Here is a 27,037-nt window from a genome sequence, read left to right as displayed (position 1 = left end):
CCCGACATTTACATTCTTGATAAGAAAAGCCCTGAGGGCACACACTCATACATTGAGTAAATATTTTTCTAAAATAAAGACACCTGTGTTAACCTCAGGCCTCCGTGCACATATGCACATGCACTAACACTTTTTCATACTAACAAGTGCATATAACTTATAACACTCAGAGAGACCAATGAAATAGCCCTGCTAGTCCATTTGGTCCCTGTGAGAACTTTTGAGGTTAGGTCTTATGATCTTTAAGGGTACTCTCTGCTAACCTTACTTTGTTTTCCCAGCCAAGTCTGAGGTCTGTCTCTTTCTTTTCAGTGTATCAAATTCTGGGCTCAGACCAACACAAATGACACTTGTCCCTTTTGTCCAACTCTTAAATGATGGACCCGCCTGGGGAGGAAGAAGAGGAGAAACGGATGTGAACAGGAAGCGCGGGTTCAAGATTTCTAAAACTCTATATATTTATACAGTGACATATACTCATGCCGTGTACATTTTTATTATATAGGTAATGTGTGTATAGAAAGTCTGTATTCAGATGTTCGTAATGAAAGTATGTATATAATGCAGAAGCACCCCTCCCCCCCTCATCTTGCAGGCTTTTGTGAGGATGCAGACTGTAGGGATATATGATCTTTAACTTGGCCTTGAAATCATGATCCCTGCATTAGGGCTGTTGTCTAAACATCTAGGAAGCTGCTGTTGTGCTAAGGCCATCCTGCTTTGGTTTGGCCCAGCCCCTAGTCCATTTTTATAAGGCTCATGTATGCAGATTTGCAATCTGGTGCTCACCTGCTGTGCATCCAGACGCCTGGCCTTGCAGGGGCCTCCAAAGCCTTGGTGTTATTTTAGCCATTCTACTCCAGTAGATAAAATGATACTGGTTGAGGGGGAAGAAATGTAACTCTGATAGTTTGATTCTTCATTGAACATTTTACTGTGTTAATGCTCATTATTTATACATTGATATCAGGTATACAGGATATTCTGTTTTACGTCAGTAAAATCTACAGTCCAAGAACAACAAAATCAGGTTCCATTTCTCCCACCATCTTCTGTCTACTTTCTGGATAGAAAAGCACAATTCACAGATTTCCCCCCTGGGCTGAGCCACCATCCCCTTGTTGCGACTAGTTTAGCCTCCACTAAGCACTGACCAGCCAGGCTTGCAAAGTGCTTAACCTTCCCATTCCTCTGGTCTCCTGATCTAGCAGTCCCCTTCCCCAAAGGTTAAGGCAGTTGGTTCACTACCAAGTGGTTTGGTTTCACCTTGGATGAGCTCCACACAGGCACTGGGGTGAGATGTTTGTGCAAAATAACTGGCAGAATAATCATGGGATGTTGGACTTCATTTGTCAACCAAGAAAGCTATGGAGGACACATTTCCTGTCTAGGCTACAGTGAGACAGTGAGATGAAGGGAGGTGGTACAGTTATAGCCATGCTCTGTGGGTTCCCATCGGAGTGAGATGGTTCTCCACCTCCGCTTATTGAGTACTTCTGGTCTTCATGTCCGAGACAGCTGTGGCTCTGAGAACCTTGATTCTTTTCCAATCTTTATCTTTACTCCTATAGGAAATGGCTTTAATTACCTTCTTTTTCAGAATTAAACAAGTGTTAATTGAGAAAAAAATTGCATCTGAGGGAAGGGCAACATTATGTTACCGGCAATTGATGTTTTCCCATTTTGGGACTGGGAATGCTTCTTGAAGCTAGCAGTTTGTATTAGGATAGCAGCTCTCCTTTCTAAGCTAACTAACTCTCCTTTGGTTTTTCTTCATTGCCTATGAGCTCATGGATGAATTCTCTCCTCTTGCGTTATTTGCACAGGCTGACTGACAGGCATGTTTAGGGGACTGGACTTCCCAGGGTTATCTTGGCATCTTTAAGAGGGAATGGAACAGCCTGAGTCCTAAACTTTTTAGAGGTCAAGTGACCTCTGTTCTTTGGTTAATGAAGTACTTTTGCCTTCTTGTCTCCAGTTTGGTACTACTTGAACAGAAAAAGGTGGCAAAATGGAAATCTGCTTCCTTTGTTCTTTTCATGTAGGTGATTCGTTTTGTCTTGTAATCTTAAGATTGTTCTTTCCCCTCAACTGTGCAGCATCCAGCACTAGCTGTATAGTACCTCACAGTGTCCCCTGAAAACTGTAAATTGAAAGTGAGCATAAAGAATGTGTTTAGTTAAACATAGTGGCACAAACCTGTAATCATGGCATTTGGCAGGTGGATGTACAAGAGGCTAGCCTGGGCTACATATCTCATTCTCCTGGCCCCTTCCCCTATGGACACACACACATTCACACACACATATATATGGTTTCTGTCGAGGAGTGGTGGCATACACCTATAATCCCAGCATTCAGGAGGCAAAGGCAGGAAGGTTGCTACAAGTTCAAGGCTAGCCTGATCTACATGAAATGCTGCCTCAAAAAAAGAAAAAAAAGAAAAGGAAGAAAAGAAAGAAAAAAGAAAGTAAGAAAAAAAATAACTTCTTTTCAAATAAATAAATAAATAAACAAACAAACAAATAACTTTGAAGCCAATAGAGTAGAGAGGAAAAAAAGCAGGAATGAGTTGGGGTCAAACTGTCTCTCAGAGCAAACCCTAGGAAGGCAGCATTTTGGAGAGTGGGCCCTTGCAGTTGGAGCCTTGTCACTGTGGCTCTATCCTTGCAGAGAAGCAGTGAGAAAAACACTGAGTCTGCCATGCCTGTTTCCATCACCTCTGCCCACTGGGCCTCAGTCCATGCAGACCAGTGGCAAAGCCCCACATACAATGTGGAGATAAGCAGTCATTTTTTCAGGAGACTTTGAAAATAGAGCTGTATAATACATATTTTTACAAGCAAGAAGCTGTTGTCAAGATTTTTTTCTGTTTTACATATCAGAGTTCATAATTTTACAATACAAAGGAGTTAACCATCAAAAGAAAAATAAATGCAAATTTCCCCCCTAAAAAAAAAAAAAAAGAACACCAGTTACTAGGGTAAATAACAACTAGGTTGAGGTTTTTTTGCCCTGGAAAGAGATGGGAAAAAGCCAGTTTTTCCCAACGTGGGTAGAATTTGTAAAGCAGAATGTGGCGTTTTCATGGTAGTGATCCTGGAAGCTTATTTACACTGTAGTTCTGAGCTGGAAGCAGACAGTCTCCATCTTCCCAGCAGTCTGTGGGTGTGGGGTATTCCTTGTCAGCCAGAGCAGCACCAGTGCAAGGGCAATGAAGAGGACCCAGCTGAAAAACTGCACGCAGGATTCTTATTTTATTGGTTTATGGCTTGTGGGCGGCTGGCTGGGGCCAGCAACTCCAGAGGCCCTGCTAGTGTCTCCCCACCAGCTATTCCATGCTTGGCAGGTCCCCTACCTGAAAGCAGTGTAGAGCATACTAGGATAGGATGCAGTGGTCATCCCAGGAAAACTCGGCTCTTCCTGCTAACACTGGCTTCATGTCTGTTGTATTAGAACTGACAGGGAAGAGGAGTGTGGCCCCCACTACCTGGCCCAAGAACCAGCCTGGGTACATGTACTATTGGGAGGGGCAGCAGAGAGCAGGACAGAAAGACTGCTCTATTGGGAAAGGAGAAGGAAGTAAGGAAGCCCCAAGGCTGCCATCCTTTCTCCAGGCAGCCTTGATACTGAAGGCAATGACATAGAACCAGAAAGCCCCCTATCTTACATTCGTTGTTTAATACTAGCCAATGTGTGATGTCTCCTTAGCCAGATAAATAGAGGGGCCATTGAAGAGGGCAAGAGAGTAATGAACCCACTCAGTATTCCATAAAGATCTTACCATTTTGTACCATTGGGCAAAAAGAGATAAAATAAAGACAAAATCTAGGCAGAGGCAAATGCATCAGCCCTAACCCTGCTGAATGAATCTTGAGGGTTCTGCCTTTGTGGATCAGATAGGAGAACTTTCCTGTCTGTTCCTTTTAGCACCTTGGTTGGAGTGAACCTATGCTGGGAAGACAATCCTCAGCCCTACAATATTCTAACTGTTGTCCCATAGGGCATCTAAGACATTGGGGTTGGGACATTTTGGTGCCACCTAGCATGTAGAAGCAGGGAGAGACAGGTGGAATTAACAAGATAGGGATTCATGTGTCCAGTGGGACTTTTCTCATGAGCACTGTTCCTTTAAGAGTGTTAAAAAGATCTCTTTGGCTAATAAGCCCTTTTCTCCATTTCATTTCGGTTCAGACTACATCCACAAGACATGTTGGGGAATGCTACCTCTCTTAATCCAGATGGGCATCTGTCTTGGAGATGTGGAGAAAGTGATTATAGCTCTGCCTTTCCTAGCTTTGCTACTTTCTCCTTCCTGTGTCTGTCCTGTCTCTCCTCATCTTGACTGCCCCCAGGAGTACAAACATTCGCATCGCATAGGTTTTGGCTTATCTCAAGACTCAGTCTTTGTACCAGTGTAGGCTTGAGTCTGCAGTCCCTATCACTAAAGCAACTGGCAAACTGCATTTTCTTCTGCTGACTTTGGCCAGCAGGGAAATGAGATTGGCCCTTTCTCTGCCAGGGTACCATAGGGACACATGCCGGGTAGCCTGAGTATGACACCGGTACTTCTGGAAGGACGGAAAGAATACTCGGGGTTGGAGACTCTAAAGGATGCTGGGCAGAGGGTCAGGGCTGAAGCTTAAGCAGCAACATTTCCAACTCAAGTTTGTGGTGCCTAAGGGTATCCTGCCACCAGAATGCTGCTTTCTCCCTCCTGTTTCCTACAGGCCTTGCAAGCCCTGTAATCCAGCTTGCCAGCTGTCTCTTTTCTGTCAAGGCAGAAGCATTCGGCAGGTTGGTGAGGGTCCTGAGGTGCTCTGGCCACAGGTACCATCCATATCTCCAACTCACGTGACCAAAGGGAACCACCCAGATGTGGTCCAGGGGGATCTCTGTCATCTGCCCACTGGCCTCCTTATTTCAGCAGGGAGATGTCATCAGCAAAGTCATCATGCTGATGGCGCAGGCAGCGTAGGCAGCGCCACTGACATACCATGAGGCAGAGTGGCAACATGAAGAGGGCGCAGATGGCAGCCATGACATAGGCTATGGTCATAAGTGTCGACTCATCTGTCTGTGGAATGTTGTAGCCACAGTCTTCCATGTCTGCCGTGACAAACGGACCTTCCACTGCCGCCGTCCTGAACTCATCGTGCACTGGAGAAAGGGTAGAGATGAACTGGTACCTCTTACTGTCAGAGTAGTGTGGGTTATACAATTGAAAGAGCTTCCTGACAGGGACCCTTAGAACCCACCCAAGGGAGGCAGTGCACAGTCCATCTTGGACAGAGTGAACAGTGGGCAAGGAAACTAGTACTGAGAAAGGATGTTTCTCCCTCCAGGACCTTGGGAACTGTAAGGCTTTGCCATTTTTAAATCCAGTAGAAGTGTTATCAAAGCCAACAGTTCTGAGTTGACCAAAATCTAGCCCCTTACACACACAGCAGACTTACCCATCCTCATGAAAATCCAACCACAGAGCCCTGGCAGTTTTCTGCAGAAGCATTCAGCCTTACTGTAGGCAGCCAGCCTCCCTTACAGCTAGTATTTCCAAGTGCCTGTGAAGCTCTAGCTGCTATCAGTTTCCAGTATTGTTTTCCCCATCAGGCATGTTCACCAGAGCAAGCCTTAGCCCTACCTTTCACACATGGTGGATTAGCCAGAGGCTACTACCTCTTGAACAGACAGATCTGGGAATTAGCTGCTGGCAGCAAGACATGAGCAGACTGACCCCACACCCTCCTCACCATGGCAAGCGCTGACAGCAAAGCCAATTCGCTTTCGGGCTCGATCAAAGACCACATAGAAGCCTTCCATGATGACCGCTCCCATAACGGTGCCTGTGGATGACTGTGAGACGGCGAACTTGTAACAGTCGTCTTGGGACGTGGCCACATCTTCCACTGGCCGTAGGTATTGCTGGGGGAAACAATCACAGGATGAGAGCATGTCTTATTCTGTCCTGCCTTTCTCTGCCTTTTAGTCACCTACACTTTGCTCTTCCTCAAGCCCTGAGATGTTGACTTTTCCGCAACCCCTTTATCAGCACACATTCATTTGTCTTTCAAGTTGTAGTAGCCATGTCTCTTTACATACTTTGTCTGCTTCTTGGCACTCCGCTGCCTCAGCTTGGGGACATACCTGAGGAAGGATGGTGATGCGGAAGGACTGATTGGTGACTTCACCCATGAGGTAAAGTGAAATGACTGGGAAAATGTTCCAAGGGGTCGTGCCTGCTTGCCAGCACACCAGCTGCTCCCCTAGCCAAAAGCCATCCGGGAACTTCTCCGTCTGTTGACAAGAGAGAACTGTGAAGAATCGGCCTGCCCCACCATCTTTTCTCTTATGTTCAGAATTGCAGGGACAGTTACCACTGTTTGCTTTTCCAGGGAATTTTCCAAAGTGGCCAAGGTAAACTGAAGTCTAAGGATCAGTAGAAGAAAGTGGGTCACTGGGCTCATAAAGTTGTGCTAGGGTGACTGGATGTGGCAGCTCACACTGCCTATAGTCCCAGAATTTGGAAGGCTGAGGCATGAAGTTGTCAAGTTCAAAGCTAACCTGGGCTACATTCATGACCCTGTCTCAAAAAAGAAAAAGAAAATGTATCGGCCAAGTCAACAGACAGCAGTGTGCAAACGCTGACGGGAAGGATCTACGATCTTTGGTGCTTGCTGAGGCCCGTGACGGTCACTGACTCTGACTCTGTTTCACCCGCCCTGAGTCCACTGACCGAGGAGGCTGCCTTGATGGACTTGACTGCAGCTTCAAATACTTTCTTGGGCAAACGAAGGTTGGTGGTGCCACTGTCCACGATGCTCTTGTCATAGTTGTACTGAGGAGAGAAAGGGGAGGAGTTGGGAGAGGTGACTGACAGCTAAGCATCCTACGGAGGTTGGCATCTTAGCGTTTCCATTTTGAACGTATTTGTGTGCCTCCTTGGGCACGTTGCTTACTTAACCTCTGTGTACCTGTTTTATTCTGAATTGAAGGTAGTAACAATGCCTACCTCAAAGGTTATCATAAGGATTAAACAAATCAAAAGGCTGAAAGTACTAAGTAGGTCCTGGCAGATCCCAGGCACTTGGTAAGTACTAACTTCATTCATTACCTTGTGTGGGTAGGTGCTCTCCAATCTGAAACAGAGGTGCCTTGTGTGGTGTTTGTACCTCTAGTACCTTTACGTCGTCGTTCTCATACACCATGCATCGTGATGGACAGAAGGGTGGCTCGGCAGGCATAGAGCCTGGGCTTGACCTCTGAGACTGCATGGTGGAATATGCCCATAGAGCACTTGAGAGTCAGAGAGGAGGACCAGGAGTTCAAGCAAGTCTGAGGCCAGTGTGGGCTACATGAGACCCTGCCTCAAAAAAGCCTGAAATGGGGGCTGATGAGATAGCAGGTAAGGGCACCTGCTACCAAGTATGATCTGAGTTCAACCCCAGGGAGACTCACTAATTGAAAATTGTCCTCTGACCTCCACACACAAGCTGTGGCACATGCCCTATCCTCACCCTAATAAGTATAAAAAAAACCTAGGGAAAGAGACCCCAAATATTGGCATTTGGGGTGTGCCAAGCATAAGAACTAACACTTCGTACATCAGCTTCGACCTTCACAGTCTCTGAAAAAGTGTGTGTATCCTTACCTCTGCTTTGTAGATGAGGAGTCTGGCACTGCAGCGAGGAGCCCAAAGGCACTTAGTAACAGCAGGACTCAGTCAGGTCCTCGCAGAAGCCTTGCCCGGAGCCGCCAGAGGTAGCGACTAGAGTCCAGAAGGGAACTCTTCTGTGTTTTCATTACTGTACTTAAGCTCTATGCTCAGGTTCTGTGATGGCTCTGCAGGCCCTGCCCTTCACCTTAGGGAGTGCTGTGTGATTGCCAACTTTCTGCCTTGGCACAGCCCTAACCTCAGCCCAGGTCCTGTGCCTCCACCCTCTCCTCCACCCTCATGGTTCTCTCACACTGGGATTAACCTCTTACTCTCACTGGGTCCCCTTCCAGTTTATTACCTCCTTGCAGTCCATTTTCAGATCTTGACCATTGATTTCTACACGTACAATGATCACTTCATAATACCACTCCCGCCGGATGGGTGTGTACCAGAGACTGCCAGTGTATAGGGAATGGTCGATACCACCAATGATCTAAAAGAAAAAGAGACAGACACTATGTCCTAGCACAGGAGAGCAGGTTACCCAAAACCAAATGATAAGATCAGCCATTTCTTGGGGTGTCAAGATTCTCTCTAATCTTCCATCATGCCCCATGCATGGTAATGTTTAGTTTCTTAAATGTGTTCAGAAGAAACACATCAGATTATTTGTATCAAAATCTATAATCCTTGACAGGAAGTTATTTAAACCTAAGCCAGTACAATAAACGTGGAATGAACAAATTCTATGCTGCTTTCATATCGTTTTGTCTTTGCCTGTTGGAGAACCACTCATTACTGTCCTGTCCTAATCAATAAATGGGTTTGAACTGAGTCTGCTGGTGTACACTTGGAAAATGGAAGGAAGGAATGCTGCAGATCTGAGGCCAGCCTGGTCTATAGTGAGTTCTGGGTCAGTCAAAGCTCCAGACAGACTCCTTACTTACCTGTTCTCAGACTCAGACAGTAATCTACAGGTCTAATTTTCATTTTCTTTGAAATGTACCCAATTGTTTCTGATCCCTTCCTTGAGTGACTCAACTCCTTTCAAGAAAAATAGTGAAGAAACGACTGGAAAAGGGAAAGGGGGAAGTAAGGATTGAGGCTATCAAGGTGCTTCTTGATTCCGCCATGAGGGAGAGGGCACATGGCCCTCTGAGTCTACTCACCATGCTCCCTCCCACCGAGGCCAGTGCCTCAGTCTGGTTGAGGGGGAAGCCAGCGCCACAGAGCTGCAGGGAAAAGATGTTCGGAATGTGGGTCTGCTTCACCAGGGAGTCAAAAAAGGGCTCCAAGGAGTCGTCAGGCTGTGGCAGAAAAACACAGGAAGAAATCCTCATACAGGGGCCCCAGTAGACAGAGGTCGGCTTCCTGCCTGAACTCAAGCCAAAGCTTGGGGAGGTTCCTCAGGAGAGACCAAGGAGACACTGAGATCTGGTGAGCATGGGTAAGATACTGCAGTGCAGAGGCCAGTGCTCCAAGGCCATAGCACCTTCCACCCATCCCCACATGATTCATTTGTTTCAGATTTGGGGACAGCCTCCTCCTGTACATATCATAGCTACTCCTCTTCTTATATTGTGTGCACATGTCATGCATGTGTCTGTGTACAACACACATTTGGAAACCAAAGGACAACCTTGGATATTGTTCTTGAGAATCTGTGTACCTTTCAGAATATTTCCTATGTGTGCACTGGCCCATGCGGCATGGGTGTGTAGGTGAGAGGCCTGTGCAGGAATCAGTGCACTTTGACAAGGGTTCTTAACCCACAAGCCATCTCTCCAGCCCTAACTTGTTTTATTTTAAAACTTATTTTGTTTTTATGCTGGGCAGTAGTGGCACATGCCTTTAATCCCAGCACCTGGGAGGCAGAGGCAGAGGCAGGTGGATGTCTAAATTCAAAGCCAGCCTGGTCTACAGAGTGGATTCCAGGACAGCCAAGGGCTAAATAGAGAAACCCTGTCTCAAAAAGAAAATTTTAGTTTGGTTTTATGATTATGGGTGTTTTGCCTGCCTCTATGCCTGTGCACCATGCATCGTTTTTGGTGCCTCCAGAGACCAAAAGAGGGCATTGGGTCCCCTGGAAGTTGTGGGGCTGACATATAGGTGCTAGGAACCAAACCTGGGCCCCTTGGAAGAGCAGCAAGGGCTCTTAACTGCTGAACTAGCTGCATCCTGCCTTGGTTTCTAAGGCAGGGTCTCTCACTGGCTGGAAACTTAGCTAGTAAGCTAGGCTTAATGGCCAGGAAGCTCCAGGATTTACTTGACCCTGCCCTCCCAGAACTGGGATTATAAGTATATAGTACCACAACAGCAGTTTTGAAAATGTTAGTTTTGAGGATTAAACTCAAGACTGCTGGGTAAGCACTACACTCACTGAGCCATCTCTCCAGCCCCGTGTTTACTCTTTTCAGTCCATCCTTCCCCTTCTCTCTCCTGACTCCTTCCTTGTATAGCATGCAGTGAGCAACATGCAGGCAGCAGGCTTGGTCCTCTCACCCTGGCAATCTCAGCATAGGCCAGCCCTAGGATGCCCTCCCAGTTGGAACCATTGATGAAGAACTTGTCCGATTCAGTGATGGCAGCAATGTTGGCACGCACAGTGACGTTGGGGCCATGAGGGATGCTCACCAGGTCAGTGCCCAGTTCCCCCTCCCACTTGCCCTGGGTGTAGGGCACATACACAGACTTTCGGAGGTCTCGGTATGTACTGGACCTATAAAAAGGAAGCAAAGTATAACAATAGATGCGCGTCATCAAATAAATTCCCAAATGCACTCCTTACGGCGTTCTAGAATCTGCTGAGCTGTACAGCCCTACACTTAGCACCCAGAACAGCATGTAAAGCATGTCTGCAGAGATCAGCTGTAGCCGGGGCTTGCTCTCCTGTCCCCATAGTTTATATTGTTGGACCTGAAGCTCAGGCCAAAGAACAAGATGGGCTTTGTACATTGTGTCTGTGACTGCTGCAAAGACAGCTATTGGACATGTCCTCCCCCACCCCAGTTCCATCACGCTCCCAGAGAAAAGGAGCCATTGACAGACACTCTTGCTGCCTTGGGGCCCAGTGGTACCAACTGAGTGGTGGAGAAAGAACTAGGCAGGGTGACTGTGGAAGCCATGGAACAACCTCTATAGAAAATACACACAAATATCCCAGCAGAGTAGGCAGCTGTTAGAATGCACAAGAGGAATCGCACTCAACTGCTGTGGGATGAATACCTTTACCTTTTCTCTTTCTCATGTAACTACCCAGGGCTGGGCAGGGATGGCACTGTGTGCAAACTTGTAACAGTTATCCTTGCACTGATCTTACCCACACTCCTTCCCCAACTGTGTTCTTAGGGAAAAAGGAAACAGGGCAGCAGTCTGTACTTTCCCACGAGTCAAAGGTTAGGATGTAAGCCTGTACTATATGGAGGCCACATGTTCCTCCTGTCTTCACACAGACATGCCATGCAAGCACTAGATGTCTCCTCACCACATCCTCATTCTGCTTTATAACCAGTCTTTCACAATACTCCTCACCATCTCCTACATAATAGCCCATTCTAGCCCACCTCCCACTACCAAGCCAAACCTAGCTGGTGGCACATATACTGGTACCAGGAGACAATTGAGTGGGGGCTATGAAAGACTCTTTCCCTCTTATTTTCTGGCTTTTTAAAACTGAAGAGTAAGTTTTTTGTCGTGCGTGGAATAGTGCACAGATGTGCAGGCAGAGGCCCGAGGTTAATCGCTCTTCCTCCATTTTATTTTTTGAGACAGGGTCTCTCGCTAAGCCTGAAGTTTGAGCTATGCTGGCCAGGAAGCTAGATCTGCCTGTCTTAGCCTGCCAATGCTGGGGTCACAGGCGAACAAGCCACGGCAGGCTTTGGGTAGGTACTAGAACTTGAACTCAGTTTCCTTGCTTTTATAGTAAGTTCTTAGTCACTGAGCCATCTCCCCAGCTCCCATTTTTTGGCTCTTTGAGAGTTCTATATAGCCTACACTGGTCTCCACAGCCCTCCAAATGCTGGGATTATTGCTATACATACCATCATGCCCAGTTCCTCCTCCTTACTTATCATGTGTAACTACCCAGATTGGCCCCCAGGTGAGAACATGGTGAAAGACCACCTGTTCAGCCTTCTAAACTGTAGCTAGGACAATGGGTTGGCCCTACCACCTGTCTGTATAGACAGAATGAGAGGGTTCCTGTTTTCTGGGAGCCTTGGGGCGGAAGTGCTTCATGTCTGCCCCTCAAGCCACCCTTTCCCACACTAAGTCTCTCTTCCTGGCCCCAGCTGCCTCCTTTTGTCCCCACCTCACACCCCCCCACTCCTCCAGTAAGAGGAAGGCTCTTGTTCTTGGGCCCTCTCCCACCTGTCCCCAGGACTTACAGCTGCCTTTGGTAGTATCGATGCAGGAAAGGGTGTGGGGCAGCCCCCACTGCAAAATTACTACTGCCCGTGTCCACCAGGATGTTGAGCTGTCAGAGAAAGGGGAAAGAAAAGACATTGTAGACAGACGGCTCCAGACCCACCAGCCTCTGGTCGTACTGGACCTGTCCCTGGAATAAGAGCAGCCAGGCTGACAGCGCTGGAGCCCAGGCCGCAGATGGACTCTGAGGGTCCTCCTGAGCCTCAGAGACTGCACTTGCATCTGTCTGTGTCATGCTAGTGTTTCCTGTCACCTGATCGTCACAACTTCTCGCTGCCACCAAGAGGTGTCTGCTGATCCACTCCATCGGGCTGGCAAGAAAAGATGTGCGGGGTCGGGGCAGGGGCACATTGTTTACCCAGGTGTGTGTGGGACTCCGTGCCCCATAATGTGGCTTCTTCTCGGACTTCCTTAAGCTTATGTGTGCTGCCATCAGAAGGAAGTCCAGGAGTCCCATGGCTAAGGGTGAACAGATGGCTGTGTCTGTGTTCCTTGTAGTGCAGCTCTGCAAACATGTCCCTGACTCCTCTTACTGAAATGAACAGTATTCTTTTGAAAGAGGATTGGACCGTTCTCCTTAAATTATAAAAACCAAAGAGAACATTAAAACTCGTGAAGAAAAGAAATAAATTGTTTCTTCGTTTGCTTTCAGTTACCTGTGCTCAGCACTGATCTTAGAGGTTGCTTAACTAGTAATGCCAAAAAAAAAAAAAAAAAGATTGACAGCCTCTTCTATTTGGTTGCGCACCTTTGTAAGTGTTGTCCAGGGTTTTGTTCATTGTTGTTTTTAAATTATTTTTCAAACTTGGAGATACCTTCTAGGTCAAACCGGTTGAAGCCTCTGACCCCGGACTTGCAAATATGTCCAGTAGGCAACCTTTTGATATTACAAAGCCAAAACCCCTGCCTGAAAATCATGCCAATGTACGCATCCTGTGAAGAGTCATGAAGTTTACGCATGTGCAGACCACCCCTATTTCAGCTTTCCTTACTGCAGTCACTTTCCACTGTCACTTAGCTTCCACCATGGTGACACATGCCCAAAGCAACTTAAGAGGAAAGTCTCTCTCTCTCTCTCTCTCTCTCTCTCTCTCTCTCTCTCTCTCTCTCTCTCTCTCTCTCTCTTTCTTTTTGAAGGCAGGGTCTCTTGACACCCAGGATGGCTCTTGAGCTCACGTTGAAACTGAGAATGACTTTGACCCTTTATTTTGTCCCTACCTCCAGGGTGCTGAGGTTCCACACATGCCATTGTGTGCCACCGTGTGACTGCCCCTTCCTTCTCACCTCTACTACACAGCTCAGGGTTTCAGATGTTTCAGTCTAGGGTCACTAGGCCACACTGCTTTGGTATGTGTCAACATAGTACATCATGTGACTAAGGAGACCTGTCACGGCAGCCAAGAAGCAAAGGAAGAGGAAGGAGCCAGAGTTCTAATATCTCCTCCTAGAGTGTACCCCAGGAGCCAGAGTTCTAATATCTCCTCCTAGAGTGTACCCCAGGAGCCAGAGTTCTAATATCTCCTCCTAGAGTGTACCCCAGGAGCCAGAGTTCTAATATCTCCTCCTAGAGTGTACCCCAGGAGCCAGAGTTCTAATATCTCCTCCTAGAGTGTACCCCAGGAGCCAGAGTTCTAATATCTCCTCCTAGAGTGTACCCCAAGAGCCACAGTTCTAATATCTCCTCCTAGAGTGTACCCCAAGAGCCAGAGTTCTAATATCTCCTCCTAGAGTGTACCCCAAGAGCCACAGTTCTAATATCTCCTCCTAGAGTGTACCCCAGGAGCCAGAGTTCTAACATTTCATCCTAGAGTGTACCCCAGTTACCTACTAGTATCACACTGAAACACTGCTTTGGTTTTTAGATCCAAGTTGTAGCAGCCATTTCTTTACTACACAAGCATCCTTCAACCTTATCTTCTCTAGAAGCAAATTTTAGTCTGAGGGTTCCTCACCTTCCCATTTAGCTACCTCACAAGTGAATTAGCTTTGTAAACTAGTCACTGCCTTAAGGCAGAGTGCACAGCAGGCCAGGTCCAGTCAGGCTCTGATGGCCTGACCCAGCCTGCCCGCCCACCGCCCTCAGCCCTCAGCCACACCAGACTGTTATGTTTCTGCTGTATTGGAGGAGCAGGGAAAAGGTAGGGCTCTGTCCTCTGGGAAAAACAGCAGTCTGTCACAGAATCTCTGACCTCCAAAGCCCTGCACCTTAGCTTTTCCAGTGGCCTCAGGGCCTTCCCTTTCTATCTTGGTGAAATCAGCAAAGCTCTGACCTAGTCACCTTGAGAAGGTCACCATGCTCCTGAGCTTGTTTTGTCCTGTCTGCCAGGGCCTTCCCCAGCTCCTCCAGGCTCCTCCAAGCAGTGCCTATGGGCTGTGCTGGCTGCTTCCAATGCCTGCTTGGGTTTTCGGATCACCCCAAAGACTCCTCATCACTGGTGGCTAACCCTTGGATGCTGCTCAGACCTCCTCCTCTCCAGTTCCTGCTCCTGGCTGAGTTCCCGTTTTTTTCCTCCCTGCCCCCCTTCTCCCTACCTCTCTCTACTCCTGTGCCTCTCCCTGGTTTCTGGGCAGCCACCAGTTAACAGTGGCTGTGCTTTTAGAAGAATCAATAGAGCTGGGAGGCTCCACATGTCCGATTGCAACCAGCTGGGTTAATGGTTAAAAGGCTTCACCCCCTTACCAGGACCCCTTTCTGTACCTTTAGGGCTTAGCTCCTAGCACCAGAAATGGGTCCCCTCCTGACACAGTCCCTGTAACCGGTCCATGGGAAGGACTACTTGGGATCTGTGTAAAGGCCAAATGGAGCAGATTGGCAGCTTTACACTAGACTGGAGCCTCTACCCAGGGACCCCATTGTCCAAGGCTTTTTCCTGTCTCCCCTCTCTACTCTCCCTTCTCTACCACAAGGTGCTGATCCTTGTTTGCCCTCTAGCCTTACCCTTTCCTCCAAGGAAGGGCTCTCTCAGACAAACAGGACTAAGTCCATGAAAGAACAGCCTTCCTCACTCCTGTGCCCCTACCCCCACCCCAAGATGTCCTATTCCAGGGCCCCAGACTCCAATTCCTTTTGCCTCTCCCTCTCCACAACAAAACAGGAAAATGTTGAGACTCCCTCCGCAGCAATGTCTGGCTGTTCCTCCTATGCATGTGGTCCTGCTGCTGAGAAGTGATTTCTGGGACTGTCTTTCAACATTTCTAACTGAGCCCCCTGGGCAGCTCTTGGCAGCCTCTCCCTTTCAGCTTGATGCAGGCCTGGGGCAGGAGCTGAGCCACCCAGGACTCTCACTGCCAAACAAGGCAGTTAGTGGAGGAAATAGTTGCAGAAGCCTCCTATCTCCTGGGCCCAGAGCCCACTCCAGTCTTACTCTAGCCTTCCTGGGCCTGAGGCTGCCCCAGCCACTCGTCCTTCCTCCTGGCTCCAGCCCCAGCTTTTATCTGGGCTGGGGAGACAATTCCCCCCTGGCTCCTTTTCCAGGCACCCATTCTAGACATGATCCCTTTTCCCCTCAAGCTAATTCAACCATCATGCTACATGGGCTCCCGCTCCTCCATCCCAACACCACTTTCCTACTGGCCTTTACAAATGCTGAATTTCTTCATTAAAAACAACACAAACCCTCCTGATTCTCACACCCGCCTCCAGCTACCCTCTCTTCACAAGCTAAGCTCTCAGCCAAGCTGTCTTCATTTCTTCACCTCCTACTCTTTCTCAAGCCATTCTAAAACTGGCTTTGCCTTCATCCTGCCACTATCAAACAGCCCTTACTACAGTTCCTGATGATTTCACAGGGATGAATACATGAGAGATCTTTCCCATCACTTCCATGTCACCTCTAGGGTCCTCTCTTGCCCCCCTCACAGGCTCTTACTCCCAGTGTGGCTTTGCCGTCTTTCCCAGTACACTTTCCCATAGGCACATCCAAGTAGGGATGCCCAAAGCCAACTTCTACCTGGTTGGTCCTCTTTAGTATTCTCTGTACTAGTAAGGGGAGGCACTCTCCAATATGTCCTGTAAGGCAACAAGCTCAGAGACTCTTTAATGGACTTCTTCATATCTCCCTAGTGGTCCCTTAGTCCCGTCCAGTCACCATCCTTGAAAGAGTGTGTGTCTATTTCTTCCCATCTCCTCTACCACCCCTTGGCCCAGTTAGCATCATCATACCATGGGGGTATCCAGGCCTTCTCAACCTCAACTCTCTTCCCACCCCTCACACACATATCTCACACATGATATATATCACATATACGTGTGCACATATGTCTACTATGTGTGTACAGGAGGATGAGGAGGTCAGAATAGGTTGTCAGATCCCCTGGAACTGGAGTTACGGATGGTTGTGAGCCACCGTGTGGGTGCTTGGAGCTGAACCTTCTCTGCAAGAGCAGCAATGTGCTCTGAAACCCCTGACCCATCTGTGCAGCCCCCAGTCTCCACTATCTTGACATGTCTGCCTTTGACCCCACCATTCTGTCTTCTGTACTGTGGCCTGAGTAACCTTCCCAAGGTCAAATGTGACCGAGTTGCCCTCCTAAGATTACTTTTAAAACTTTTGGCTTGCACACTTCCTTCCGGGCATTTTCCAACCTGCCCTGCTTGCACGCTCAGCCTTAGGCAAGTCTCCAAACCCCACCACATATCACTTGCTTCTGCCTGCCCTGGGTCCTTCCCCCAGAGTGGCACTGGCCACTGGCTCTGCCTGGCCCTTCCTCTTCTTGATTCTGTGTCTTACTTCTTCATCTTTAAGCCTCAGCATAAACTTCCTCCCTGGGGAGGAAGACCAGGGTCCATTGGCTTAACTGTAACCAACTCCCTTACCATCTGCCTCTCTGACTCTCACCTTCCCTGTGTCTAAGAACTTTAAATCCTCAGGATAGCCTTAGTTTAGTATCCTAGTGCCTGACAATAGGTGTTTCTTGAAAAACTGGTTTTTCAAGTTTTTTTTTTTTTTTAAAAAACAATAGATGTTTCTTGAAAAAAACGGGTAGGGGAGAAAGTCCCTCAGAGGCTCCCAATAGCTAGTTAGTTTTATGATCTGTCTTCCTTTCTTTACTTAGTTTCTCTTGTCTTGACAGGAGAGGCTTGGTGCAGACCAACTGTATGGTAGCCTTCTCCTTGTCCCCTGGCCTAGGGAGACCTAGGAGTCCCATGCCCAGGAGATTTAACTTGGGGTCAGGACTAGGTCAGTGCCAATCACTTAACAAACAAATGTGCTCCTTGGGGCCTCTGAGAGAAGGCAGCTTCTAGGGAAGGGCTAACAAGTCCCACTGGGAGAGGCACACCTGCCCAGATTCGCTCTGCTGTGCTCAGCAGCAGATCTTAGCAGATGCAGTAAGTGTGAGGCTAGCAAGTTTAAGAGGCTCTGGGTTCCCTCAATCCTACAGGGCGTAACCTCCACAGACAAGGATAGCTCAGAATCTTCTGGATGAAAGGGGCCTTCCAGAGCCTCTACCCTGGACAGAGGGTGTGCTTTTTACTTTTGAACAATACTAGATTATTAAGAATCTTCAATGTAGGCTAGTGGTTAGTTCAGGGTAGAGCGCTTGCACCTGGTGTGCACAAGGGCCCAGGTTCTGTCCCCAGCAAGAATAAAACAAACCTTCCTCGCCCCACAAACTTTCCTTGCAGCCTATCCCAGGCTCTGCAGTCTTTGCAAGCCTCTAGGGCAGAGTTCTCTGTCCATGTCTTCCAGAGAAGACATCTGTTTTCTTCAGTATGTACCTCAGAGCTGGGGGTTAAGCAAGAACAAGCCTCGGGTGTAAAGGGGGAGGAAGGGGCTTTCTTCCATTCTGAAGAGAAAGAAACAGACCCAGAGAGTGAGAGCAACGTGGCCATCTTACAAACAGGCACAAAGCCAATACCAGCCTCCACCGGCTCTAACCAGCCCTTAAGTATGGCCTTTTATCTTCTTGACCTTATGTTCCTTCCCATCTGGAGAGGATGTGGTAGATGGGTACTCTGGTGATTCACAGGTCTCTGTGTGATTCCCCCTCCACAGTGACTCTGGGCTTGGCCAGTGGGACATCAGCAAAGGCAGGGAGGGACCAGTGAGGTGGCACTTGTACACAGGGATGGCGGTCCACCAGTGAGCCCAGTCTTGCCTCAAGGATGTCGTGCAGCCACAAACCTAGCAAGTAGGGACAACTCAGCCTCTAGCTGACTTGCCAGCCATCTGCCTGTAGCCACACGAATAGGTTCAAACGGGAGGACCTCAAGCCAACCCACAGAATCCTGAAAAATGACTTGCAGTTTAAGTCACAGTAATTTTGGAGGTTTCTTGCCCAGTGTTAGGCAACTTATCCGAATGAAATCCTGTGACCCCCCTGGTCACTCCCAAGGAGCTTCTCTTGTCACTCTCTCCTTCCTCTGTGTGGTTCTTGGGACTTTGCTGAGGAGCACAGTGACCTTGCCTGGGCGTGGATACACAGCTCCTTCCCTTAGCTGGCATCTTCTCCTGCTGTATGCCTAACACACGTTCAACTTTCCAGCCCTGGTCAAAATCCTGTCTCTCAAGGGTCTGGCAAGATGAAGCTCCTCTTCCCGCAGGTCCTCAGCATCACCTGGCTTCTCCGGCTACCACTCCTCAAACCTCAATCACTGAGTCAAGCCTGCCTATTCCACAGACCAGGAGCTAGAATGGAGCATCTACTGTCGCCAACCATGGCCCTGGCAGATGCTCACATCTTTCTTCTTTGTTTGTTTGTTTGTTTGTTTGTTTGTTCCTTCCTCGTTCTTGTTCTCTCGTTCTCTTGTTCTCTCGTTCTCTTGTTCTCTCGTTCTCTCTCTCTCTCTCTCTCTCTCTCTCTCTCTCTCTCTGTGTGTGTGTGTGTGTGTGTGTGTGTGTGTGTGTGTGTGTGTGTGTGTGTGTGTGTGTGTGTGTGTGTGTTTCAAGACAGGGTTTCTATGTATAATCCTGGCTGTCCTGGAACTCATGCTGTTGATCATGAACCTTGAACTCACAGAAATCCACCTGCCTCTGCCTCCCAAGTGCTGGGATTAAAGGCCTGCACCACCACCACTTGGCTTTATTTTACTTTTTGGGACAGGGTCTTCCTCTCTAAAAAGGACAAACTTAGAACAGAATGGCCTCAGACTCATGGCAATCCTCCTGCCTCCACCCACAAGAATTACAGGTATGCGCCACCATACGTGGCTGACTTTTTACACTGACAGTGATTCTCATTTCCCGCAGAGGACAAGTACTATTCTCAAACTCAGGGCCTTAGCAGATGACTAAGTGACCAGGACAACCGCAGTCCACCGCACACACGCACGTAGCCTGAATCTTCTTGGGGCAGCTGAGGTTGCTCCAGACCTGCTTGGTCTCAGCCCTCACTAAATCAGATTCATCAGATCTCTTCAATAGATGCCCTGAGAGAAGGGACGAGGAAGGGCACAAGGAGCCTGGAGTTAGCAGCAGGAAACTGAGGGAAATGGAGGAAGGCCAAGAGCTCCCTCCTCCCTCAGGCTGCCCTGCAACTGTGTCCTCCTGTTCAGCTCCCTCCTACTTTGAACACAGCTGATCCTAGGCCCTCAGACTTCTTTCTCTAGGTATAGCCTCTCCTTTCTTCTTTCTCCAGACAGTAGCTCGTGCCTGGAAACAAGCATCATCACCCCAACTCAGGCCAGATTTTTAAGTGATCTTAAAGGGCTGGGTCACTCCAAACCAAACTTATCCAGTACATCCCTCTGTCTTTGGCCAGGGTATTCCATTTCCTCCAAGGCCCCATACATGCTAACTACAAGAGCTACGTACCCAACCTTTGTGCTGGCTCCGGAGGCTTCTTTTGTCCCTTCATTCTCTGTAGAACCCACTTGGAAAACCCTTCCCTAGAACAGCTATTAGCTACATGCTTGTCACTGTCAGACAGTGAATCCTTCTCTGGCATCAGCTCAATTTCCTGCTGGTCCTTGAGTCATGCTCACCCACTGGGGAAAGCTAGGGTTCACCTTCTCTGTTCCCTGGCAAAATCTTCACAGACCCTGAAAAGGAATTAGCGCTGGGGTCATTGATCCTGAGGGGAGACCCCAGCAGAAAACAGCCATCCTGACCACAGTGGGGTTACAGTGAGCAACAGAGAGGCCAATCACTGGATGTAGTCTGGGAGAATAGCCTAGGATCCTCTACTCCCTGGGTCAGAATGCTGTCAAGACTAATGATTTAGCATCCTACCTCAGAACACCTAAGAACCAGAGGACACAGTGGACCAACATCAGTGAATGCCTTCCACCCTCTGGCGCTCTCCTTCCAGGAGAACCTCTCTCTGCGGCCAGAAAAATAGCCTGGCTTTTGCTCCGTCACCTCATTGAGATGGATTACAGCAGAGAGAGAGAGAGAGAGAGAGAGAGAGAGAGAGAGAGAGAGAGAGACTCTCCTGGGGGCTTCCCTGGGAGATCTCTTCTTGGATTTTCAATTAGAATTTTCTGCTTTGCTTTTTACTAGAATTGTCTAGAAATGCTCAGTCAGAGGACATCGTGCTCAACACTCTCCTCTCCCAAAAGAACCGATCTCTCTTTAGCTGGGAAGGCAGAGGAGGGTTTGAAACAAAAGGAAGAGCTGGTGCTATCTGTAGCCCAGACCAGGAAGGTCTCCATTTCTGATGGCTTTCTTCCTTCCCTGTCTCTACCTAATATTCTTCCTCCATCACCATCCTCGTTTCTTTCCATTCTCTCTGAGGAACAAGATCATATGCTGACTCTGTGAGGTGATTATCAAGTCTATCAGCTGAGTCCTACCTCCCACCAGTGTCCAGATGCCTGTGGCCAGTTGTTGCCAGATTCACCCATAAGGATGGTTCATTTCCAAGTCAGTTAACACGTTCAGGATGATAAAAATGGAAATTAACCCAGTGCTAGTACTTCGGAACTAAAGATAAGGACTTGACTTTCAGCTCGTTCCTAGCCCCGGTTTTCTTATCACCAAAATGAGCATGCTAATACCTAGGCCATATCATTAAACCATAAAAGTAACTGTGGAAACAAGGCACAGTGGCCCACCTATAATCAATCCCAGGAAGCTGAGATAAGAAGATTACTGCAATTCCAGGTCAGCCTGGTAGTGTAGTGAGTTCTAGGATAGCCTAGGCTATAAATTCTAGGATACTCTTGTCTTACCAGATCCCAAAAAAGGAAAGAAAGAAAGGGGGGGGGACGGAGAAAACGAATGTGTGTAAATTGATACATCATATTAGGTTTTAAAAGCTTTCTCTGTGTAGCTCTGGCTATCCTGGAACTCACTCTGTAGAATAGGCTGGCCTTGAACTCACAGATCCACCTACTTCTGCTTCCCAAGTGCTAGGATCAAAGGCATGTGCACCACCACCTGGCTAAAAGTTTGCCCCTCTGCTGTTCACCTATGCAAACAAGCTGAGGGGTTAGGAAGAAGGGACCAACACCTTCCTTTGCCCTTTCTCTCACCCCTTAACTCACAGGGACAGAGCAGGACTGGTTGAACAGAGCTGTGACTGCCAGCATCCTGAGACCTCTCCTTTCTCCCCTCACTGCCACCTCCCTTGTCAAGCCCTTGTCTAACAGATGCTTGTCTCACACACTACCCTATCCAAGCCCTCCTCCACGTTAAAGTTGTTTTCCTGACACCAAAATTAGACACCACCACCCCTCTTTCATAGGCTTCTTATTGAGGTCTGCCAGCTGCTTCCAGAACAAGGCTCCCAGCTTCCTTACAACTCCCAACTTCTCACTACAGCTCATGCACCTCTCCTCATAGAGTGGAGCAGCAAGCCTATGCCCTATCAGAAACAGCCACGTCGCTCTGTGCCGTTTTCTGGACTCATCCTTCTTGGACACCAACCATGTTTATTCATCCATGTTTCATACCAAATTGTAAGCACCCCAAAGGCTGGGACTGTTTCTCTTGTGCACACAACAGTTGCTCAATAAATATTTATCATACTGAAGTGACTGTTACCAAATTTCCTCCCTAACAAATTATTCTTCAGTGTTAGGTCAGTGGTGCTTGTCCTATGGCAATGAGATGTACCACTTCATTTTAAGTGAAAACGAGGCAGGATAGGAAACCTGGGAAATTAAGGGTTCATGCCTGTTCATCTCAGCACCGAGGAGCCAGGAGTGCATACATCTGGGGGCCAGGGGTGCAAGCAGGTGCAGTACTATTAAACTCTTGTCAAATTACCCAAACTCCCCTGAACTTACTCTGCAGCCCAGGTAAGTCTTGAACTTGTGATCCTGCTGCCTCAGTCTCCTGAGGAGCTGAGATTCCAAACCTGAGTCACCAGGCCCAGTTAACAGCTCTATTTAAACATCCTGTAGCTGACGGATTCACTCACTCAGCAGATGTCTGAGCTGGAGACTGTCATATATATACCAGAACATGAGCTTTTGAGCTGGTGAGGTGGCTCAGTGGTTACAGCCACACCTGATAAGCTATTTGAGTTCAGTCCCTGGAGTCCACATGGTAGAAGGGGAAAACTGTTGTCCTCCAAATTGTCTTCTAACCTCCACAGGCAGTTGCAGTATATGCACACACATACACTAAATAAATAGGGAATGAACCTGGGGCCATGTGCTTGCTGGGCTAGTGTGCTACCACTGGGCTACATCCCTAGTCCCAAGAGCTCGAAGCTTGATGGAAGAAACAAAATAGTCACAGCATACCTCACAATTGCTGGGGACACATCACAGCAGAGGGATGCTCTAACAGACTATTCAAGACAGCAGCATTGTAGGAGAACAAAGGGGAAGGTAGCATCTCAGCTTACTGACACACCACGTGACCAGGCATTTAACTTTCAGAGTTTGTTCCTTCTTCTGAAAGCTGTGGATAATGTAGAGTGTGTGTGTGTGTGTGTGTGTGTGTGTGTGTGTGTGTGTGTGTGTACATACATAGACATGATTGCAGAAAGGAAGGATAAATAAAGAATGAAATCGCCCAGCTTGGTGGCACACAGCCTTAATTCTAGCACTAGGGAGGCAGAGGCAGGCGGATCTTTTGGAGTTCGAGGCTAGCATTGTCTACATGTGTTCAGGTCAGCCAGGGTGGTCCTGTTTCAAACCAAGCAAACCGACAGAACAAAAGAAGAAGCTGGGTGTGACAACATAGCTTCTAATCCCCACCACTCTAAAGGCTTTGGCAGAAGGCTCATGAATTGTGTCTGGCCAGGGCTACATGGCAAGGGGTAGGGTGGGGAGGGGGATGCAACCAAAGAAATAAGCTAGAACAAACTAAATTATACACACCGAATTAAAATAAAAACAACTGTATATACCAAACCGGGCCATTCTGCCCTCTATCTTGTTCCACAAATAGTCCGTTTCAACTTATGCCATGTCAGAATCACCAAGTTACTTCTGAGGCCTTCTCTCCACCGTTCACATGATGTCACCAGCCTGCTTGTCTATTTTGTGACCTTCCTTGCATCCTGGCCTCCTTTCTCTCTCCCTCTTACCACAGCCTCACTCTGTCTCCACAGCACCTTGCACCTGAGTTGGAAAGTGCTGCCTGCCTCCCGTAGCTCTCCATTCCACTCTCCCTAAAATTCAGACATCTGCGCACGTGCTTCATATCATTCCCCAGTACAAATGATCTCAATTTTCTCCCTCGGAGCTCAAGTCCAAACCATATAGGCTGACATTTAAGGCTCTCCGACATCTGGGCTCCGTTTTATTTACCTAAATTGATCTGGTCTCAGCATAAACCTGTAATATCAACTGACCTGGCTTTCTCTTGTCTCCTGAACAAACACACTCCTAAGCTCAAACACATAACTCATTCGTCTCTCGTTTCTCATGATCTATGGGCCAGAGTGGGGAGCAAGTGAGAAGCCATTACAGCATGTTGGGAGAAGTGCCAGGTCCTGGCTAGGGTGGCCCTCATTCCTTTCCTTCCTCCAGGACCACACTCAATGCACACCTACCCCATCAAGTCCCTCGAGTCAACTCTGCCTTCAGCATCGTTCTGTGTACTCCTGTATGGTGCCTCTCAGCCTTAAGACTCACAGACACTGCCTCCCAGGCTCTAGGATGGGGTCATGAGAACTTACACGTCTAACAGGTTCTAAAGAGGAGAATCATCTACAGACCCTCAGTTTTATCAAAGGAGTACCCATGTTTTACTTCCTTTTAGAAGCCGTTAGTGCTGGGGTATATCTTCCGTCTCTTTGTAGATTAGACCCCCAGGCATGGGAAGTACCCCTCCAAATTCCGGCTTTTTCTGTTCACAGAACTCTGCCGTCCTCACTCTCATTTCTTGCTTCTGATAGCCCCGCCAGGTAAGAAGAATGAATGCTCATCCTTCTCACAGGCTGCTGAGGAGAGGAACAAAATAGCCACAGAGCAGAGGCTGACTGGAATAGGGTCTGGATCAGAGCCACGTGCAACCCACAGAGTGCTTCTCTACTCAGGGTTCCCAGGGCTGGAGTGTGACCTCCAGCCCCCTGCTCTAGCCTCTAGCTGGGAGGGGAGGGTAGTGACTAGCTTTCCACAGCTACTCTCTGCCAAGGGCTGGGCTGGGGCACCTACATTGCTTCTCAGGGGACCAGGGAAGTATGGCAACTGGTCCCCCAGTTCTAAATGTGCTCAATACAGTCCAGATTTTATGCTTCAACGAATAGCACAGAACAGGTAGAGGTGGCTACGTCAGTTAAGGAGAAGGTAATATTTATTGGAGGTCATTAACCCAGGGATTGCTTCTAGGCATCTCCCCCTAGCTGGTTTCATTTAATCCTCACAGTTATCTTGCAAAGGAGATCTCATTTCCCATGTTTGAAAGAAATGGCACTAGCCAATGAGAGTTATATAAGTCGCCTAAGGCCACACAGCTGGGGAAAGGGGAGGCTCGGGGTGCCAGGCAGACCCCAGATTTGTGGCCTGTCTGACGCTAAAGTCCTTGCTGCCTGTATCACAGATCTGTGCAGTTGCACAGCACGTCACTAGAGTCCCAGGTCTCCACATGTCCCCCTCCCTGACATCTTGCCTTCTGTTGGCTGGGCCTGAACTCCAGCTCTGGCCTGTCTGCCACACTTAGATTCCATCCATACTACTTCTGGGAAGTTACGGTATATAGAAAGAGGAGGGGTTAGTCGGGGAGACCAGGACGTCAGAGCTCCCAAAGCAAGCTTGAGTGGCATGTTACCCAGCAAGTAACAAAAAAGTAGGGGTTTGTGGTTCTCCCACATCCAACCGCCTGAGAAAAAGGAAGTGTGACTGACCTCCCTGAGCCCAACACCCCCCCACCTTTCCACAGCCTCCCTGGACAAGCTTTGTGGACACAGACTGGAGAGGAGCCTCTGAGGGGAGCTCACAGAGATACACGGGATCAGATTCAAGGTGACACGCAGAAGCATATGCAGAATCGCACTGCCATCGGTACCCAGGCTTGCCCACAGAGGTGGCAGATGCACTCAGAGGTCAGCCAGCCACCCCACATGGACGGTAGCTGACTCAAGCCCACACTCCCAGTCAGCACAGGTAGAGGACACAACCTCCACCAGGCACCTTTGGTACCTTAGTGATTGTTGGAAAAGATGGGGAAAGACAGTGAGACGTGCCTTCGCCAAGGCTGTGTGACCCTCTGCCTCGGAACCCTTGCAAGAGGGTTCTGGCTCCCCTTGGCTTATCAGTGCTCAGACTCAGTTCAGCTCCCTTCTGGCCCGGTTCTGAGGCATGGGTGGGGGAGGGGCTAGAGTGTAGAAAACGGGGGTAGGGATAAATGAGGAGGAAGGGACTCAAGTCAGAGTCTGTTGGGACTTGGAGGCCACATGGATGTTAGTAAGACTCTTACTTTGTTGGCTTATGGCGGCCCAGACTTGGGGTAAGGACCTGATTTACCCAACTGGTGCCAGGATTCTTGGGTTCTCAAGAAGATGAACGTGGGGATCTTAGATTCCCCAGAACCACCAGAGAAGGGGAAGGCTGGGAGATGGAATATGAGAGACACCGGCCACAGACACCTGTTAACAGTGTCCCTGTGCCTGGCCCTTCCCCCAGGGTCATGCACTACCGTTGAAGTGCTTTCTTAGGGGTGGGGGCATGGAGCAGCAGGAGTGAGAGGTGGTAGTCAGTTCTAGGACTTGGTTGCCAGTGAAGGGGGCGGGAAAGGGAAAGGCTTCTCCCAACCTATCCTGGAGGTATAGGAGAGGGCCATCCTGCAGCACCTACCAAACAATCATCTTAGAGGCCTTCTTCATCCCTACCCTGCCATCCCTCTACCATACATGAAAGAGGACTACTAGATCTGACCACCTTACCGTCTGTGGGGGGCTGCCCACGGTCATCTCCACATAGTAGCCCTGGCCGGACTTTCCCCTCAGGTTGTCCACCATCTCCACAAAGCTGCCTCTCCGGCCAGGCTCCTCAGGTTCCTCGTCCGTCTCCCGGGGCAGCCTCAGGCCCAGGGGTGGCCCTGCCAGGCCGCTGCGAAGGGGCAGTCGGATACCGAGATGGGTTCCCTGGGCAGGCAGCATTCCCGAGCCCACCCATAGCAGGAGCCAGCGCAGCGCCGGGGCCATGGTGAGCCCGGGCCTTGTGGCTCCGGTTGGCGACTGTCCCTCTTGCCTGCCCCTAAGTCTGGGTGGTGGTGGCTTCTCTCAGGAGAGCGGCCTCGGGGGCATCAGGACTGCAGAGTCTGCAGGCCCCTCGCTCAGTTCCTGCTCCCGGCGGTGGAGAGTGGGCAGGAGAAATCTGTAGCGCACGAGAGAAGAGGACGATGGCGATCCGGGGGACCCAGCTACATCTGGACGGCGACCGCCAGCCTCAGCGGGGGGATCGGGCCCCTTGTGGGGCTGGGAGGGGCGGGCATGGCTATCGGAGCCTGCAGCTTTCAGGGTCTTCCAGGCGGACTTTGCAGCGTGAGGGACTCCCAGCTCCTGCGGCTGCGTCGGCTGCTCAGGCCACCATAATCCAGCTCCCGGCTCCCAGCACCTAGGCAGGCTGGGGAGACGGAAAGGCTTGTGGCGGTGGCTGTCAAAGCCAAAGGGTTTTTG

General features: G+C 49.0%; 2 protein-coding genes across 19 annotated transcripts in view; one reads left to right on the top strand and one right to left on the bottom strand.

The window, feature by feature from the left end:
* Rnf214 (ring finger protein 214) overlaps positions 1-8,398 on the top strand; it is a 41,320-nt gene extending 32,922 nt beyond the window's left edge. For all 18 annotated transcript variants that reach the window (XM_063266393.1, XM_063266391.1, XM_063266386.1 and 15 more), the window contains one exon: positions 313-8,398. In XM_063266393.1, coding sequence (XP_063122463.1) covers positions 313-378 — 66 coding nt within the window. In that variant the 3' untranslated portion in view covers positions 379-8,398. The remainder of the gene's footprint in view (positions 1-312) is intronic.
* Bace1 (beta-secretase 1) lies at positions 4,694-26,990 on the bottom strand. Its single transcript, NM_019204.2, has 9 exons — positions 26,303-26,990; positions 12,040-12,128; positions 10,157-10,373; positions 8,824-8,961; positions 8,013-8,147; positions 6,734-6,835; positions 6,145-6,294; positions 5,751-5,922; positions 4,694-5,160 (listed from the first exon to the last, which is right to left on the bottom strand). Exons 1-9 carry the CDS (start codon positions 26,561-26,563, stop codon positions 4,919-4,921), a joined length of 1,506 nt encoding a protein of 501 aa, NP_062077.1. The 5' UTR covers positions 26,564-26,990; the 3' UTR covers positions 4,694-4,918.
* Between the last annotated feature and the right edge of the window lie 47 nt (positions 26,991-27,037).

The sequence above is a fragment of the Rattus norvegicus genome, chromosome 8 (assembly GCF_036323735.1).
Source record: "Rattus norvegicus strain BN/NHsdMcwi chromosome 8, GRCr8, whole genome shotgun sequence".
Lineage (NCBI taxonomy): Eukaryota > Metazoa > Chordata > Mammalia > Rodentia > Muridae > Rattus > Rattus norvegicus.
The sequence above is the reverse complement of the archived record's forward strand: the minus strand, read 5'-3'. Positions and strand labels throughout refer to the sequence as shown.